The sequence below is a fragment of the Chelonia mydas genome, chromosome 12 (genome assembly GCF_015237465.2).
Source record: "Chelonia mydas isolate rCheMyd1 chromosome 12, rCheMyd1.pri.v2, whole genome shotgun sequence".
Taxonomy (NCBI): Eukaryota; Metazoa; Chordata; order Testudines; family Cheloniidae; genus Chelonia; species Chelonia mydas.
In genome coordinates, this window is record NC_051252.2 from 5,729,023 (window position 1) to 5,746,530 (window position 17,508).

General features: G+C 50.9%; 1 protein-coding gene across 2 annotated transcripts; it reads left to right on the forward strand.

Annotated features, from left to right (window-relative positions):
* Window positions 1–586: 586 nt before the first annotated feature.
* SLC38A7 (solute carrier family 38 member 7) lies at window positions 587–15,865 on the forward strand. 2 transcript variants are annotated; one of them, XM_007068481.4, is made up of 11 exons: window positions 587–782; window positions 5,059–5,541; window positions 5,751–5,949; window positions 6,381–6,525; window positions 7,404–7,502; window positions 9,821–9,878; window positions 10,890–11,004; window positions 11,344–11,491; window positions 11,906–12,105; window positions 13,763–13,817; window positions 13,971–15,865. In XM_007068481.4, the coding sequence occupies exons 2-11, from the start codon at window positions 5,275–5,277 to the stop codon at window positions 14,071–14,073; spliced, it is 1,389 nt and encodes a 462-aa protein (XP_007068543.1). In that variant the 5' UTR covers window positions 587–782; window positions 5,059–5,274; the 3' UTR covers window positions 14,074–15,865. The 2 variants fall into 2 exon arrangements, with proteins under 2 accessions (XP_007068543.1, XP_043382206.1); XM_043526271.1 differs by having other exon boundaries at window positions 769–924.
* Window positions 15,866–17,508: the final 1,643 nt, after the last annotated feature.

Consider the following 17,508-nt stretch of genomic DNA (forward strand, 5'->3'; position numbering starts at 1 on the left):
ATCACATAAGCTACAGGGGATCAGGCCCAGGGCCAGCTGCAACAGGAAAGAAAAGAACAAACTATAGGGCCAATGCCTGAGAGGCGCTGAGCCCTTGCCTCTGCCATGGCAGCCAATGGGAAATGCAGATGCTCAGCACTTGGGGCCTACTTCTGCAAACATGAATACTTTTACTCATGTGAGTCATTGCATTAAAGCCAGTGGATGCATGTGATGAAAGTTACATGTTTACATGTGTACAGGATCAGTCACATGTTTAAATAGTTTACTTGGTCTGGAAAATAACAATCTCTCTCTCCGCTGCCCCCCGCAGTGTGCCTCACAGGCCAGCCTCTGTGCAAGGTGTTTCTCAGTAAGGAGCTGGCCTACCCTAATTAATCTCTTCCACCTCTGAAGACCCTGATCCTATGAATACAAAGCCGCAGCAAACAACCGTCTGGCAAGATCTGAAACCTGTTTTGCTGGGGTGCCTTTTTATTGCCCTGGCTGGAGGAAGCGAGATTGGTAAGGTGGAAAACTTTGTACAATTGTGCTGATCTGGTGGGAACCCTCACGGCCTTGAAATGGAGAAGGAAAACCCAAATCTTGCTGAGTGAAGAAACAGGAAATTACTCATAGAGTGACCAGGCAGGCAGGTGAAGGCCAGAGAACTACAGTTCCCAGCCTGCTGCGCGCCGGGTGACGCCAGCTGGGTTGCACGTGGTGCGTAATCAGCTGCTTAAGGAGCCGGCGCTCAGAGGCAGGCGTGGGACCGTGGGAGGCTTTTTGTTCCCGTTCCGCAGGTATGAGTAAGGGGCGGAGGGTGTGCGATCCCGGGGGGCTTTGTGGCTGGGGGATCAATGAGCACAGGAGTCCCCCAATGGCGAGCAGAGAGGGGTTTGGTGCCGGTATGATAGAGCCCTCCTTTCCCTCCCCACTGCAGAGGTGGGTATCAAAACAGCATGGCTAGCCCACTCCTTCTTCCCATCCCATCCCATCCCCTTCCCTTCCCTTGTAGGCATCGGTACAGGAGCCCTCGAGTCATCCCAGAGGGGGAGGAGGCCACTACATAACAGGCTCTGTAGCAGCTATATGATCCTCATTTTGGTGCTGAAATAGGGCCCTGGAAACCCACCGCCGCCGCCCATACACCCACACGCGTCTGTGGATGCACCCTTGTGACATGTCTGCTGCCGGGCCTATGGGGGAGCTGCCTGCTGCGGACATTGAACCTTAACCCTCCTGGCGCCCACCATAAAATGAGGATTACTGTTCCCTTTGAGGTGCTTGGTGCAGGCTCTGTGTTTGCCCTTCCCCATTCTTTTGTCCCCATTTCCTATGCTAGTGGGTCTGCTCTTTTTTCAGGCTGGTGTGTGAAAGGTGGGTTGTTTTTTGCCTGGCTGGAATTGCTCCTGCTGCATGTGGCCTGGCTGTGCTGTGACTGAGGGTCAGCAGTGGCAGAGGGTAGGACATAGAGCAAAGAGTCTCTCTCCTGATTATAGTGTCCCTGCTGTCAGCAGATCTCAGGGTTAAACTCCCCACAAGGAAGCTCTGCAGTGGAAGCAAGGGGTTAAAAGTTTCTGCGGGCAGTGTAGCTCTTCCAGAGGGATTCATAGGAATCATTCATTGAACTAGGCTGCTAGTCACAGAAGTGTGATCCTCCTGGCTGTAAGCAGAGACAGATGCCACCTGCTTCATAGGAAGGGCTGATCCCCTCTATTACACCTGATGGACTGTGCCATGCTATTTGAGGGTTTAGTGTGAAATAAGTTGGGAATGGAGAACATTTCTTCCTGACATTATGACGTTTGCTGCCAGCATGGATATTGCAGTATGCAAAGCAAGGGAATCTGCTCTGCTAGTTCGGCTCACTGGAAACCCTCTTTCCTGCACCTTGCAACCATGACTATTCCAATAACTGGAACTGGGCCCTGGGGGGAAATTTCATCCAGACCCTAGATGGCAATCCATTTTATACTCATAAACGTTGACTGATAACCCTTATTACTACTTCCTGGTTATCCTACAAGTGTGGTTCTTGTCCAGGTATGTATCTAGTTTAATAAGCTTCAGAGAAAAAGATCTATTTCAGTGCTGTCCTGTACATGTGAGTTCCATTGGTTAACTACATAGTGGGTTAGAAGTTATTTATTAATTTGGATATGTCTGCCCTCAGCTGGCTTTCGCCCTGGAGGGGTGATTTGCTCTGTAATCACACAGAGGTGTTTGAAGTCAATCTCAGGGCTGTGTGAGGAGATGCTGTTCTCAACCTGCTGCTCAAAAGTGCTCCACACTCTATGTAGTGTTTGAAGACATCCACTTGTTAACAAAGAAAACAATGGGGAGGTCATAAAGATCAACTCATACCTTCCCCCAGGTGTATGCTCCTCAGGCTCCTCTCCCAAGAATGCTCATCCCACACCCAGGATCCTCTTTCTCCATAGAGCCCTTCCCAACTCACTTATGTGGATCTAACAAGGCACCTGACTCAGTACTTAACTGCTTCCCCAAGGGATCAGGAGCCACTAACAGGGTTGAGGCAAATACTTCTGGCCTGTTAATTTTATAGTTTAGGTTTGTTTTCTCTAATCCTGTGCTATAATGCTGATGCTGCATGGCTGAGTTACACTTAGAGTAAGACCCTGGGTGACAAAGCTGGTAGCTTATTTTACTAATGCTTGGGTCTTAGTTGATGATCTCCTGATAGGGCAAACTCCAGTCTGCTCCTCATTCCTGTCTGCATGTTCCCTGCTTCCTGATCAGCACTAAAATGAGCTGAATAAGTATACTGTGGAGCTGTGAATTGCACCAATTGGTGTCATTACTGTTTTGTGGTGGAAGGAGGGAAGTATCTCTTGCCTCATACTATAAGGGTTAATCCAGGAACCGTGCACAGTGGGGCCAATGAAGGATAGTATAAAGGCCCTCATTGCCGGGGAAGGGAGGAAAAATGCAGTCCAACTCCTAATTCAAGCTGCTCCTCTGCATCATGACCAGTTTGTAATTAGTGTAGCTCAATTGTAAACAGAACTTTGGAGACAAAGCAATCAGTGCAGACGTGAGTAATACTTCTGAGATTCAAAGTAACCTGGGTTTGCGCCCTTTTAGTAAAAAGGGAGCCTTTTTCCCCTCTTGGTTTTTTTTTTTTTTTTTTTTCTTTCCTGCTTTTTAACCCTTGGAGTTTTAATTTTTGTTTTCCTTGTTTTTGCTGGAGAGATCTTTGAAGGACCTACAGCAAGAGTGGGAGCTTTCTTCAAGATGCAACTTCTCTAACCCCTGAATCATGGGTTGAGAAAGATGTCTTTCCTCCCAACTGTGTGTCGGGCATTTGACTTAGTGGTATTAGCGAAACCCAAAAGATTTTAAACAGTCTAAATAAAAATCACTTCCTCTTCCAATGAATCAAGTTTTACTTCCTTGATACTTAGAGTGGACAAGTTCTTCGTAGAATCTTCCAAGAGAAATGGAAAACAAGATCTGCATTTCTAATGGCAAAAGAGGCCTTTGAGGTCTCCTTTCTTCATCACACAGAAGCAAACAAGGGCATAATCTCTTATTATTATTTTATTATATTGTGAACTGTAGCACCTAGGAGCCCTAGAAGTGAACTCAGGCCCCTTCTATGCTGGGTGCTGTACAAACACAGAACAAAAAGATGCTCCCTGCCCCAAAGAGCTTACAGTCTCATCTCTTGCCACTACCTTCTGCATGTCCCCTTTAAGCACTGGCAATAGCTCTTGGTGTAAGGGGAGGATTTCATAGACTAGTGCATCTCTGAGCTCCAGAGCTGAGGATCTTACACAAAAGTTGGGATCCTCAGCCTAGCAATGACTTGGCGGTGTATTTTTGTGATGAGTGTGAAAAGCCATAGATGATGCATTGGGGTGGGGGGCGAATGTGGAGTGAAGTCCCCCTCCAGATTTCTGCTTGGCTTGCCAGGGGTGAGGGAGAGAGGGGCTCCCTGCCACAAGGCAGGTTCGGCTCCTGTCCCTGGCAGCCAGGCCTAGGCACTTTTCATGCTGGCCACTCTAGGTCACTGCTCTGTGCAGCCTGGTAGCTACCTGAGAGAGCCTGGTGGGGGTGGCCTGCCTCGCCCCTTCTGCTTCCCACCCAGGCCTGGCTGCTGGGGCCAGGGTCTGAGTGAGCCGGAAATGTGCCAAGGGGGAGCTCCAGCTCACTCTGTCCCTGTACCCAGCAGCCAGGCTCGGGCCGGCCAGGTACACAGAGTCCACTTCTGCCAGTGTGAAAAATGGCTTCCTCCTGCTCCCTGCCTGGGCCCGGCTGCCAGGGAGAGCAGCCGAAAGTGCCGTGGGAGAGGCTCAGCGGGAGAAGGACAGACCTCCCTGCCACGCCCCGCAGGTAACTCTGGTGGGGCGGGGAGACCGCAGCAGCCCTGGGAGGTTGATGAGCAGAGGAGACCTGTGGGGCGTTCTGAGGTGCTCCCTCCGCTTGGTTCTGTGCTCCTGTCATTCCAACTGGCAGCTGTTCAAGCCTTGCCCTGAACTTCCTCCCAAGGGAGGACAAGGTCTTTTGCTGCGTTAGCAGAAATGTGGGTTGGAAATAAGGAAGTTGGCTCTGTGAGTGTGTGTTTGTTTGTTTGAATGAATTTTAGTGACCAGGCACCAGTGTCACAGCATTGCGGCTTGAAGCTCTCTCGAGCCACATGACAGGTGCAGCAGAGACAATGCTTCCTCCATGCACCGGCTCACCACCGTGCCTCCCCTCTGCCCTAGAGGGGCCAATTGTTCGGAGACCGAGAGGAGCTTTCCTTCTGTCCATCCAACCCCTGGGTCCGTCAGCTGAGACAAAGATGACCGGTGGTGGTGGCATGCAAAAATCCTTATCACTGGTGATGATAGAGCTGGGCCGTCTCACTCAGGCAGCAGAGGCTCCAGCTGTAAGAACCGGAGGTCCCAGATTGGGTTCCCACCCAGGATGCAGTGTCCTGTTTAAATGAGAGGTTAAGTTTTGCAGCAGCTGTTAGAGCACAAGAGGAGTGTTGGTCCAGCAAGCCAGCTGTGTCTAGCGTGATTTTCATATACACTTGATGGTGATGCTCTGCCTCTGCTCCTCTTCTAGGTGCAGTAAAGTAGCCTGAACTCTGTGCCTGGGGACCCCTGGACAAGGCCTCCTGTCCCCGTAGCAGGAAAATGGGTCTGCCCGCTTTGTGACCCTTGGGAGGCTGGGGCCGGATGGAGTTGATGTGGGCTGGTGTTTCCGTTGCCTGCGGTCATGGCCTGGTGATGAGGCACTAGGGAGACGCAGAGAGCGGTCAGCGCACTGCCGGCCGGGGAAATGGCCCAGCACAATGTGGGGATCAACAGCGAGTACGGAGACTGGGACTGGAGCGCGGATGCCGGGGAGCGGGCCAGGCTGCTGCAGAGCCCCAATGTGGAGACTGGGCCGAAGAGCGACGAGGGGCAGAGACCAGGAGCGGGAACCACCTCCGCCCTCGGGGCCGTTTTCATTGTGGTGAACGCTGCCCTCGGGGCTGGGCTGCTCAACTTCCCCGCAGCCTTCAGCATGGCGGGTGGCGTGGCTGCAGGGATCGCGCTGCAGATGGTGAGCCAGGCAGGCATGGAGGAGGGGGTATGGGTGCGTGAGGTTTCCTGCAGGAGACCACAGAGGATCATGGAGGAGACATCCTAGCAAACGATCCCACTCGCTTCTCCAGAGCCAGGTGGTAGGCCCCTGGCTCAGCGTATCTGTCTGGGTGGGATGGGCCATTGGCTTGAGGCCCCAGAGCTCTGACCACCCTGCTCTCCCCACAGTCCCTGCTGGTGTTCATTATCGGAGGGCTGGTGATCCTGGCTTATTGCTCGCGGGCCAGCAACGAGCGCACCTACCAGGAAGTGGTGTGGGCTGTGTGCGGCAAGGTCCCTGGCGTGCTCTGCGAGGTCGCCATCGCCGTCTACACCTTTGGCACCTGCATCGCCTTCCTCATCATCATCGGGGACCAGCAGGACAAGAGTGAGTGCTCCTGGCTGCCCCGGCCCTGGGCCCGCACCCTGAGAGGGAAGAGAGGGTGTTACAGCTGCGGGAAGGCGTGGAGCAGAGGAGAGCCTGCTTCTCTGCAGGTGATGGGCAGTTTCCATGCCCCATCCTGGCAGCCTGTGCTGGGCCCTGCAGCCCTGAGGAGCCAGGTTGAGGGGATACCCTGAATGACTGCCACACAGAGCTGCAGTCTGTCGGGTTCCTTTTGCCAGACCCTGCAGCGTCCCAGGGCTGAGCTGCCAGGCTGGGGCCCCTGAGCTCCCTGCCTCTGATTCAGAGCATCTTCCATTCCTCTTCCTCCTCCCCATGTTCCCTGGCCAAGGTTTGAGATCTGCCCTCTAGCGAGAAGTTGGCATTGGGCTTGGCTGTGCCCTGACAACACTGTTCTACCTTTGTCTCCTTATCAGTCATTGCTGCACTGGTGAAGGATCCCCAGGGGGCAGATGGTAGCCACTGGTACACGGACCGCAAGTTCACCATCAGCATCACGGCCTTCCTCTTAATCCTGCCCCTCTCCATCCCAAAGGAGATTGGCTTCCAGAAATATGCCAGGTGGGTGGCTGGGAAAAGCTGAACCGGGAACTGTGGGTGGGAGGATGTTAAAGGGACAGGCAGGCAATTGGGCCTGACCAGAGTGTTCCATCGGGTTCTAAGATGGCTGCAGAGCCCAATGAGTAGGGCACTGGACTGGGATCAAGGAGACCAGGGTTCTAGTCCCAAGAAACTGTGACCGTGGGCAGGTCCCATCACTGCTTTTTGCCTCGGTTTCCCCACCTGTAACATGAGGTGCAAAGTGCTTTCAGGTCCTCATATGAAAAGCATTGTGATATATTGCCCCAGAGAAGTAATTGTACAAGTGCCCCTTTCTCCAGCTCTTCCATGCCAAGCCGTAATAGGAGACTGGGGTGGCGGGAGTGGGTTCCCTGGGTGTCTGGTTTCTCCCTGGGGACAGTGAAGACGGTCCCATAGGTAAGCAGGTATCATATGTCTCTGCTAACACTTTCCTTTGCATATCACGCTGTCCCCAGAGCTAGCAATGGGAGCACTGGTGTATACAAGCATCTGCTGCTTTAACCACCAGGTCCTCTAATTGCTTGGAGCAGGGCTAGACAACAGGAGACGTTCTGGTTAGAAAATCAGTGGCCATTGGTGGCTGGCTTATCCTAAGGCTACCACTGGAGGAGCTGGATTGATGGTAGCAGTGGTGGGAGATTGGAAGGAGCCAGGCTCATGGAGAGAGAACTGGGTGGGGTGGAGTGGGATATCACAGCTGGGTCCCCTGGGAGAATTGGTGGGAATGTACCGGGGAAAGGGAAGATGTCTTTGTCCAGGCTCACCAGATTCTCCCCAGGGAGGCTCTGAACAAGGAGTAAGAGTGAGCAGAGGCAAGGGGAAGCATTGTCATCTGTCCAGTCTCTTCTTTCTTGCAGCTCCCTGAGCGTGATTGGCACCTGGTACGTCACCGCCGTTGTCGTCATCAAATACATCTGGCCTGACAAGGAGATCATCCCAGGGCATATCCCCACGCGGTATGTGAGAGTGACACCCCTGCTTCAAAACCAGGCTGTGCCAAGTCACAAGTTAGATTAGGGAGATAATGGGGTGGCCCTATATGGGAAATCCCCACCCTTCCTGTCCCAGAGCTGTTGTCTGTTTCTGATCAGCAGTGAAAGGGCTAATGATGCTGAAATGCAAACAGTCATAAATTCCCACTCTGAATGAGTTCCGTCTACATGTCTCCAAGAGCTGCTCTTTTGGTTTGGCTGCAGGCTCAAGCAGACAACCCACCATTGGGGCTGCTTCTGGAGGGTTTGCTTTGCAACCAGATGGTTAAGAACATTTTGAATTAAAACTTGTAAATGAATATATTTTAATTGAAGCTTCTTATTTCAATCCCCAAAGGGAAATTAAATCCACTTTCATAATGTGTGTAAACGCTGACTCATGCCAGCCAGGTGCCTTCTCTGTCCCACTGTTATACAGGATGGGAGAGAGCACTTGATTAGTTCCCTGTGGGTCTCCCAGTGCAATTTTGTCTGGGAAGATTGTAAGATCCTTGGGGCAGGGACTGTGTCCATCTCTGATTTGTACAGCACAGAGCGCATTGTTGGTTCTTAAATGACAGTCTGAAGAAACGTCTGGTACATCAGACAAGCACTGGCCTTGGGTGCCACCAACTATCTGTCCCTGTTATCACTGCTGGCTTGCTTGTATTCCCCCCACTTGAAATCCAGCACAATCTTTAGCAGTCTGTATTCTAGCTGGGCGATGAATACTTGAACTGGGAAGATGGGCTCTTAGCTGTTATACCCTGTTTCTTGGTCTGACAGCTTTCAAGGCAAGAGGCTAATGAGAATAATGTGGGTTTTTGGTTTTGTTTTTTAAAGTCTGGTATCTTATGAGCCATCAGGGCGAGAAAGAGGTGCTCTGTTATGGAGAAGCTGGGATTTCCTAATGGTTAGAGAGGAAACCTTAAAATGGTCACTCAGAACAGGGAAAAATATAGGGTGTTTTCCAGGCAGGTCAGGTTTGAATATCTTGGCAATGGACAAAATACCCAACAGGTCTCTTCTATAGTTATTAATCTTATACAACAAATAACATCAAATATCAATAATAAAGGAAAACAATGGAAGTATAGTATCAGAGGGGGAGCCGTGTTAATCTGTATCCACAAAAACAACGAGGAGTCTGGTGGCACCTTAAAGACTGACAGATTTATTTCGGCATAAGCTTTCATGGGTAAAAAACCCACTTCTTCAGATGCATGGAGTGAAAATTACAGATACAGGTATAAATATAAAAGGAGGACTTGTGGCACCTTAGACTAACAAATTTATTTGAGCATAAGCTTTTGTGAACTACAGTTCACTTCATCAGATAAATATACTGGTATAAATATACAGGCACATGAAGTACAATCCATTTGGCTAAAATGAAATGAATTATATTGTGCTGTACGGAGAAGCAAAGGCTGTTGGCCTTTGTTAAATTTATCTGTAGATACAAAGTGGTGTATTTTATGGCCCATTCATGGGAGAGCAAGAGATTTGGTTCACCAGTCTCCAGTAGTGTTTCAAATTAGGTCCTCTTCTCTGCTAATGGGTCAGTAGATGGCACTCTGTTCTTTTGAGTCAACGTCCTGGCATTGTGTTAGAGCACTGTGCCATCTTATGGATGAGACCTAAAACTGAGGCCTTGATCACTTGTTGCCGTTTCAAAAATTCCCTCTTTGCAAGTGTCCTAGCCAATTGCAGCTTGAGTGATTAAATTCTGTCCACCTCACCCTTGAGTATTCCCCTTTGTACGTGTGCCTCAAAAGAAGGCCTCGCTATCGTTTTTATGTTGGTCAAATAATTTTTCTTATGCAGCATTGCACCCACCATCCATACTGTGGTCAAACAGATTTTTAGATCTAGCCTGATAACCTAATCTCCCTTAAATTTGCTTAGTACCGTATAGAGAATTTTCAGAACAAACTAAACAGGGCTGAAGAGGGAAACACAGGCCAAGATTTTCAGCAGTGGCTGGTGACTTTCCAAGTGCCTCCGTTTCGGGGGTGCCTCACTTAAGGTGACTTTTAGAGGACCCTGATTTTTGAGAGGGTGGATGCTCAGCACTTTGGGAAAATCCAAGCCCTTTAAGGTGTCCAGCGGGGCACCCCAAAAATCACTAGTGCCCTTTGACAATATCGCCCACTGCATGTGCAGAACTGCAGTGAAATGAGCATGCCCTGGTGCACCCTGCAAATGCCCTCTGGAGGGTGACTGTACGTGTGCTGTTTGTTTAACCCAAGTATCTGCGCCGGCAGCTAGATCTGAACTGGTTGTGATTTCCCTCTCCACAGCCCCTCCTCCTGGATGGCCGTCTTCAATGCCATGCCCACCATCTGCTTCGGATTCCAGGTACGGCTGCTCCCAGGAAGACCTGGGATGATGGAGATCTAAGACAAGTTAGGAGCAGGAAATGTCTGTCTAATTTGCTGCCCCTCTTTTGGATTAGTTTAGGTCCCCCCACCCTTTACTTTAATACCAAGGCTCCTACTGCCCCTGTTGGGGCCTCAGACTGATGTGGGATAAAGCCCTAAAGTGAAGGATGCAAGCAAAACAACAGTGTCTTAAAATGACGATCGAAGCTGAGGACAGAGATGACCCGTTGTGCTCTACGTAGACCCTTTTCTAAGGCCAGAGCTGGCTTGTACCCTGCAAGACCTTGTCAAGTGTTGTGTCCAGTCTAGTTCTAACTGGCCCAAGTAACAGGATTTCCACCACTTCCTTGGGAGATAGTTCCCCAGCCAGAGAGAGAGATCTCGCGCTCAGTGTTTCTCTGGGAACTCATCCTGGGAGTCCCTTTAATTTCACTTCAGTACTCCAAACTATGCCCCTGCCTCAGGCTGAATAACACGCCTGAGCGTTCACACCCGTCCAGTGTTTGCAGATTGTTATTCTGGCGCTTAGCCAGGCCCTCTATATTAGCTCTTCCCCTTTCCTCCTCCATCAATCCCCTGGCCTGTTTTCATTGCCCCTGTGGCTGGGCAGTGGCATCCATCGGGCTGAGTAGGGAGAGGGACGCTTTTGCCATCCGTGACGTTTCCCGTCACATCAGTTTCACGGCCAAGTGTTTCCCTGCCAGCACACGGCCTGCCTTTGTGCTGGACAGACCTGGGGCAGGTCAATTTCAACTGAACCCAAGGAACAGCTGGGAGGTGGGCTCCCCTTGTCCAGAAACAAATCCAGTTGTCTCTTAACTTGGTTACGGTCCCTGCTTCGGTTGCCTTCCCTGGTAACACGTTCCAGTGTGTGGAGGGGCTGCCTGCCTTTGTGTCCCCTTCCTCTCCCGTGATAAGGCTGGTGTCGATGGAGCACAGAGCGCCGGGCCCAGCAGCCCCTTGCATGCTCTCTTTCTGTCTCTGGCAGTGCCATGTGAGCAGTGTGCCCGTCTTCAACAGTATGAAGCAGCCCGAGGTGAAGCCATGGGGAGCAGTGGTGACGGCAGCCATGGTTATCGCTCTTTTTGTCTACGCAGGGACAGGTAGGAGCAAGGCCCTTGTTCTCCGGCCTTCCCACGGGGCCCAGCCACTGCAGCCGCAGCACGTTCTCCTGAAAGACTTTGGTTGGGGAAGCTGTGAGCTTCCCCTTGGAGAAGCTGCGCACATCGCTGCGTGAGAGACCCCAGGACTGGAATAGCTGTAAACTCTCCCGCGGCTGAAGAGCTGCTGTCAGCTGTGTGCATTCGGCACTCAGACCCCAGATCCAGCTAGAGCATGGGCCCCAGGGACAAACCCGGCCACCACCTTCATCCAAATCCCTGTGCCCCATCCTTCCCCTAGCCCCTGCTGGCATCCTCCCCTGGCTATCTGTTCCCCTCCAGGGATCTGCGGGTTCCTGACGTTTGGCGCAAGCGTGGACCAGGATGTGCTGCTGTCCTACCCCTCCAACGATGTCCCTGTTGCCATTGCACGGGCCTTCATCATCGTCTGCGTGCTGACGTCCTATCCCATCCTGCACTTCTGCGGCAGGTGAGAGGTGCGGGAGGTGGCCAGGAGCGGCAGAAGTGCCCTAAAAGTGTGGGGTGGGGCATAGGCACTCAAACCATGGCCCCCTGCTTGCTCCCTGCCCCTCTGTTGCTCATCCTTACTATTGGTAAAAAATGGGGGGCATGGCCCCCTAGCCTCCCCTGTTCCAGCACCCCCTGGAGGTGGCTTGTGGGGCGCTCCAGACTAAATGGGATTGGTTCTTCCCTGTGTTGCCATGGTGTCTTCAAGGGGCAGGCCGGGGTGTGCCCAGGCTACAAGAGATCCTGCTGTTCTGAACGTATGTCCCTGGCAACCAGTCAATGGTGCGGGAATCCCGAGACCTGGCATCTGATACATGAGGTCTGAAATCCCAGTAGGAAGCCCACCGATTCTCCTGTCTCTCTGCCTCCGGCGCAGGGCTGTGCTAGAGGGTCTCTGGCTACGCTACAAGGGGGAAACGGTGGAGGAAGATGTGATGCGTGAGAGGCGCCGGCGTGTGTTCCAGACAGTCTGCTGGTTTCTCCTGACTCTCCTCCTGGCCTTGTTCATCCCAGACATCGGCAAAGTCATTTCTCTCATCGGGGGTCTGGCTGCCTGCTTCATCTTCGTCTTCCCGGGTACGGCCCCAACTTTCCGTGCGTTGGAATTACACGGCAGCCAATCAAAGCAGCCAGCATGTTAAACAATGAGCACTGGGTTTCATTGGGTTGCTGAATTAGGCCCTGGGGTCACACTTCACAGGAATACTGGAAGCTTATGTGCCAGGGGCCTGGTCTCCTACATATCTGTTCCCACTAGGAATCGGATTCCAGGCTGTCTGGCTCCACATCTATCTCCATGGAGTGGGAGGGGGATAAGAGGCAAGGGGAGGCTAAGCCTCCCCAAACAGGATGCAGTGCACCTCCCTTTGGAGGCCCGCTGGCCCGCCAGCTTTGGAGCACCGCCACCAAAAGGGCACCCGGGCCATGGCTCTGCCTGTGCTCCACCCTGAGGCCCTGCTCCTGCTCGTCTTTTTCCCTCGAGGCCCCATCCTCGCGGCTCCTCTTCCTGCCCCCGCTTTGCCCCCTCCTCTGAAGCTCCCCTGCCCCGTGGCTCGCTCCTTCCTCCCCGTGCGGGAGAGGCGTGGGCAGCTTGGGGGAGGGGGACCGAGTGAGGGCAGAGCAGGGGGCAAGGCCACGGTCTGGTTGCCGATGCCCTTCTAGGGAGCTTCAGGCGTTCATGCCCAGCCTCCCCAAATCCAGGAGTCACGCGCCCCCCACTACAGTATGCTGAGTGCCGCACAGCTCCTTTGAGACGAGGTTCTGGGAAAAGATCACAGGAAGGATACGGCAATAAAGCGCGCGCGCACACACACATCCACCCCTTTCCCCTCCCCCCTCCCCCCCCAGTAAAACCAAAGTCTGGTGACCCTGAGTGAAAACAAAACATTATGCCCCCTCAAGGACAGGGAGACATCAAAGGCTGAATTCTCAGCAAAGGAGGCCCAAAGGCCGTTCGCACTGGCTTCCCCCTTCCCCGCCCCAAATCTTTAGAAGTAGCATAGAGGAAAGGACTGGTCCTGTGCCCATGTGAAGTCAGCCATGTACCACACACTGCTGAGTCACTGTGGAGCCAGAGTTGTGATTGTGGGATCTAAATAGGGTGTGGGAGCAAGTTTGGCTGTCTGTGTCCTGAACTTAATATGCTTGCTGGGTGAGAAAGGTGTGGGAGGGGCACTGAGTGTCCTTCATCCCCCCGCCCCCAGCCTGGTTAGCAGGGCACTTAGCACGCATTTCTAGAGGGGATGAACTCTTCCCTTCCTAGGTCCCCTTTGAGAAGGCAATAAAATGCAACATATTGGGACCGAGGGCATGGCCTGGTGGTACAGATTGATTGATTGTGCTGTCTCCTGCCATGCAAGGGAATCCAGTTCTTTCTTATTCTGGACTTTCTTCTCGGGTCATCTATGCTCCCGGACAGGAGAAGCTGCATGCTGAAAGGGGGTGCAGAGGGAATTCCTTGATCCCTTTTAATTAATTAGCAGCACTGATAGGACAGCTCTTCAGTCTGGCTGCTCCTCCCAGGCTGGGAGGGTGATGGTGATGGGTGTCTTATCTTCCCTCTATCTCACTAGAACAAGTTAAGGAAAAACAAAGAGAGCTTGTCTCTCTCTCAAATTCCTGACTCCTCTGCCTTCTGGGTGTGGTGGTTTAATTCTCTACTCAGGAATCTTTTGACTGCTGATCACTATAATTATTCTGATGTTCAATGTTGTTTGCATTCTCTCCCTGCTAGGACTGTGCCTGATTCAAGCCAAACTTTCTGAAATCCAGGAAACCAGGTCAACCAGGTAAAAAAAAAAAAAATTTGCCTTCCATTTCTCTCTCCCTTTTCACAAGATGATTCAGACGTTGGTTCCCATTGGCAGGATTTAGCCATACACTGTATCAAGGTGGGTTCCCTTGCCTGACATTGCACACTGACCTGTCTTCTCGATTCACAGCTGGTGGGCTCTGGTCAGCTATGGGACATTTATGGTCACGCTTGGAGCCTTCATCTTTGGACAAACCACTGCCAATGCCATCTTTGTGGATCTGATGGCCTGACTCGTTCTACAGGACTGGTTTATGCTGCCCTCCTTAGAAGTAGCTTTTCCTTTGGGGCAGCCCAGGACTGAGGGAAAAACTTTGATTTGGCTTCTGAAGTTTCCAAAAGTTGGTTGGAGGGGAACATATTCCTCTCCTGCTGGGGGGTTTTGTTAGTCTGTTTCATTGGGAGAGTCCTACAGTGTTGTATGTTCATTGTCTAACGCACCATCAAGTCAGGGTTTTGTTTTAGCTTCTGGTTCCTAGGCCTTAGGAACTGCAGAGGATCACTACAGAGAATTCAGACACTAACCCAATGGGCGTGAGCAGTGCGATGCCCTCCTGGAATGAGGTCATGACAGAAGCCTTTGTGCAGAATGCCTCTGGAGCCCCACACTGGAATTCCAGGCTGAATTCTTGTTACCCCTTTTTGGGGTAGAAATCTCTAAAGAAGTGTGTTTTTGGGATTCACAGCACATAATAGGCAGTGGCCCCCCTTTGGGTAGGAGACCAGCTGGGAACCAGGAGACAATACTACTTTGGACTGAATTTTGTGTCTGACGAATCCTCTCTCCCAAACAATTTAAAGGACCTTAAACTGCCTGTTCTAATAACGAAATTACTGGTGAGATGTTTGTCTTATAAAGGGAACTGGTAACCTTGCCTTATGAACTTAGGAATTATTCATGTCCAGGTTTTTAGCTTCAGATGATAAAACCACAGGAAATTTTCCCAAAGAAACAATACTTGTATTGATGATCACCCCTTATGGGAGGGGTGTGAGAGAATGAACTCCATTCTTGCATGATGAGACCATTGTCTCTGTCATGGTAAGAGTAGCAGGGAAAGGTAAGGGAATAAAAAGCATTCCTTTCTTTAGCTTATATGATATCTAATACACTTGAGTGCAATTCCTTAATCATGCTTCTTGGAGAACTCTAGTAATTACATTCCTTTCTTTGTACTAGGCTATCAAGTTAGTTTCTATAGAAAAATTTCTGCCATATCTATGTTTTTTTGGTTTCTTAAATGCTAGCCTTTCTCATCTCTCACTCTCTCATCTAGTCAGTCTTTTCTCACTTATGTCAACCGGGGGATTACTTAACCTGCCTCTGGTTTACATTTTTACTGAAAGGTGCTGCTCATTGGCTATTTTGTAATAAGCACTTTTTTGCTTCTTTGTAATTGTGTGGAAACAGGGCCAGGGAAGAATCTAACAAAGCACATCTGTCCTGACGTGCCACTGGACACCAACAAAGCAGTGTGATGTTTACAAAACCGATGTTCCCCCTTCATGCATTTGGGGGCTTGATCGCTATTTAGTTAAGGTGCTATGACTCTGTAACAATTATTTATTGATTCTAGGGTTCAGAGTTTTCAAAGGCTCTTGTCATTTCAAATCCTGTTCTTCCAGGATGGATGTTTTCTGGACAGGGCTGATACCCTTAGGTTTAAAGGGACACAGTCAGGGTAAAAATCATAACTTAAAAAGCCCTCCCATGTGGATTATATAAAACACCTACAATTATTAAAACTGAAAATTTCTGAATAGCCAAGAGTAAACTAACTATACTATTCACTGTTTGCATTTCTCTGGGCTTGGAGGAGGAGAAACACAAGCTGATCAGTCTCACTTTTTTGTTTCTAGTCAGTTTCACTTTGATGGCCTCAAGGGTTAGCACAGTATCTGGTTTGCAACCTCTGTAGAGGCGTAGTTAGATCTCAGTGGGCAAACTGTTCTTATTGGAATTTAAAAACTTTTCTGTTGGTCTGTTTCGTGAAATAAATAAAATAAAGCCGGCTTTGTTTTTTACCATAAAACCTGATTTTACGCAGGGGAAGGGTGCGTGCTTTTGTGTTGCACAGTATGGCTTTCTAGCCGCCTGCATTCCAGTTTGAAAAGCCTCAACTCAGGCCAGGTCTACACCACAAAGTTTTGGTAGCAGAGCTGTCGTTTGGGGTGTGGAGAAACTGTCTCCCGAGCTGACGCAGCTCTGCCAGCAGACGCCCCACTGGAGACCCAGCTGTGCCACCAGAAGAGGGCTCCTGTCAGTGCTGCTAATGTTGTTCAGGGAGGCGGTGTTACTCTGGCTATATCTACACTTCAACCGCTGCAGCCGCTCTGCTGTAGCACTTCAGCGTAGACGCTTGCTGCAGCAATGGGAGGGGTTCTCCCCTTGCTGTCGTTTAATCCACCTCCCTGAAAAGTGGGAGCTAGTTCTTTCATTCAGCTTAGGTTGGTTCAAGTACGTCACACAGGAGTGCCTTTTTCATATGCTCGAGCGACGTAGCTGGATTGACCTAATGTTTTAGTGTAGACTGGCCTAGGCTAGCAGAAAAACTCCTGCTGTCAGTATAAGGTGCGTCTCCGGGGGGGCTCTGCCAGGGTAGCTATGTGGTACTGCCAAAACACACTCTGTTTCAGCCCAGTTTCTGGGGAACAGGTGCTCCTGTCACTCAAAGCCACTGCAAATGAGCCCTGAGGCTCAGCAGAGAGTCTAAGGGTTAAATAGGGCCTTGAAGCTCCCTCTGTTCACTCTCAGCCCTAGAAGTGATACCTCTCACTGAGGTGAGACAGGTAGGTGGGGCTGCACTAGGAGGTCTGCGCTGCTCCTATGTGTGCTCTGCTATCAATCGCCAGCGTGGTGTCAATCTGGTACCTTCCATGAGTACAAATACATACCGATCCCAATAGTCAGCCACTCCTGGGCAAAATGTTTGTCCCCTAACACACCAGCTAGGAAGCCCCTAGGAATTTTGGGAGACTTCCCGTGGTCTCGGCTAACCAGGGTTACTGGGTCCAGCTGAGTCCTACAGAGCTGAGAACTGGGCCTGCTGATCGTATGGCAGGCTTCGTTGAGTTGTCCATGGTAGTATGGTCACTGGCCCTTTGGGACTCCAGAGCTGCTACAGGCGATACCTTGCCTCAGTGGTACAGTCAAGCTGGTCCCTTTAGCAAGTCAGCCCTGTGACTGTTGGCTTACTGTTAGGAGAGCACAGGCCTGACCTCCAGGACTCCCTGACTACCACATCTGGCATTCACATTTACCAGCTGTGTGACCTAGAGCCAGTTCTTTTGGCTGATATTTTCCAAGAGCCTGTGAGCATTTGTGCCCAAGTCCCACAAACTCCTTGGACAGTCCCAACCTCAATGGCTCTCTGCCTCAGTTTCCCTACTTGTGAACTGGAGATAACTGATTATAAAGAGAGAGAATTGCTAGCTATTTCATTACAAAGGGAAAATGGTCCAACCCACTTTGTGGGTAATCCCTGGCTCTAAAAACAGACTAATTTCATCTTGATTCAGGGTGCTGCTGTGTGTGGTGATAGCTCTGACCTTATCTTGACCCCCAGTCGCTAGGAAAGCAGGTTCTCACAGAAAAGCCCCACCTCCTCTCTTGCTCTGCTCCCTTTACTGCCATTGCCTAGAAGCTTAGCAGCAGTACCTCGTGTTTG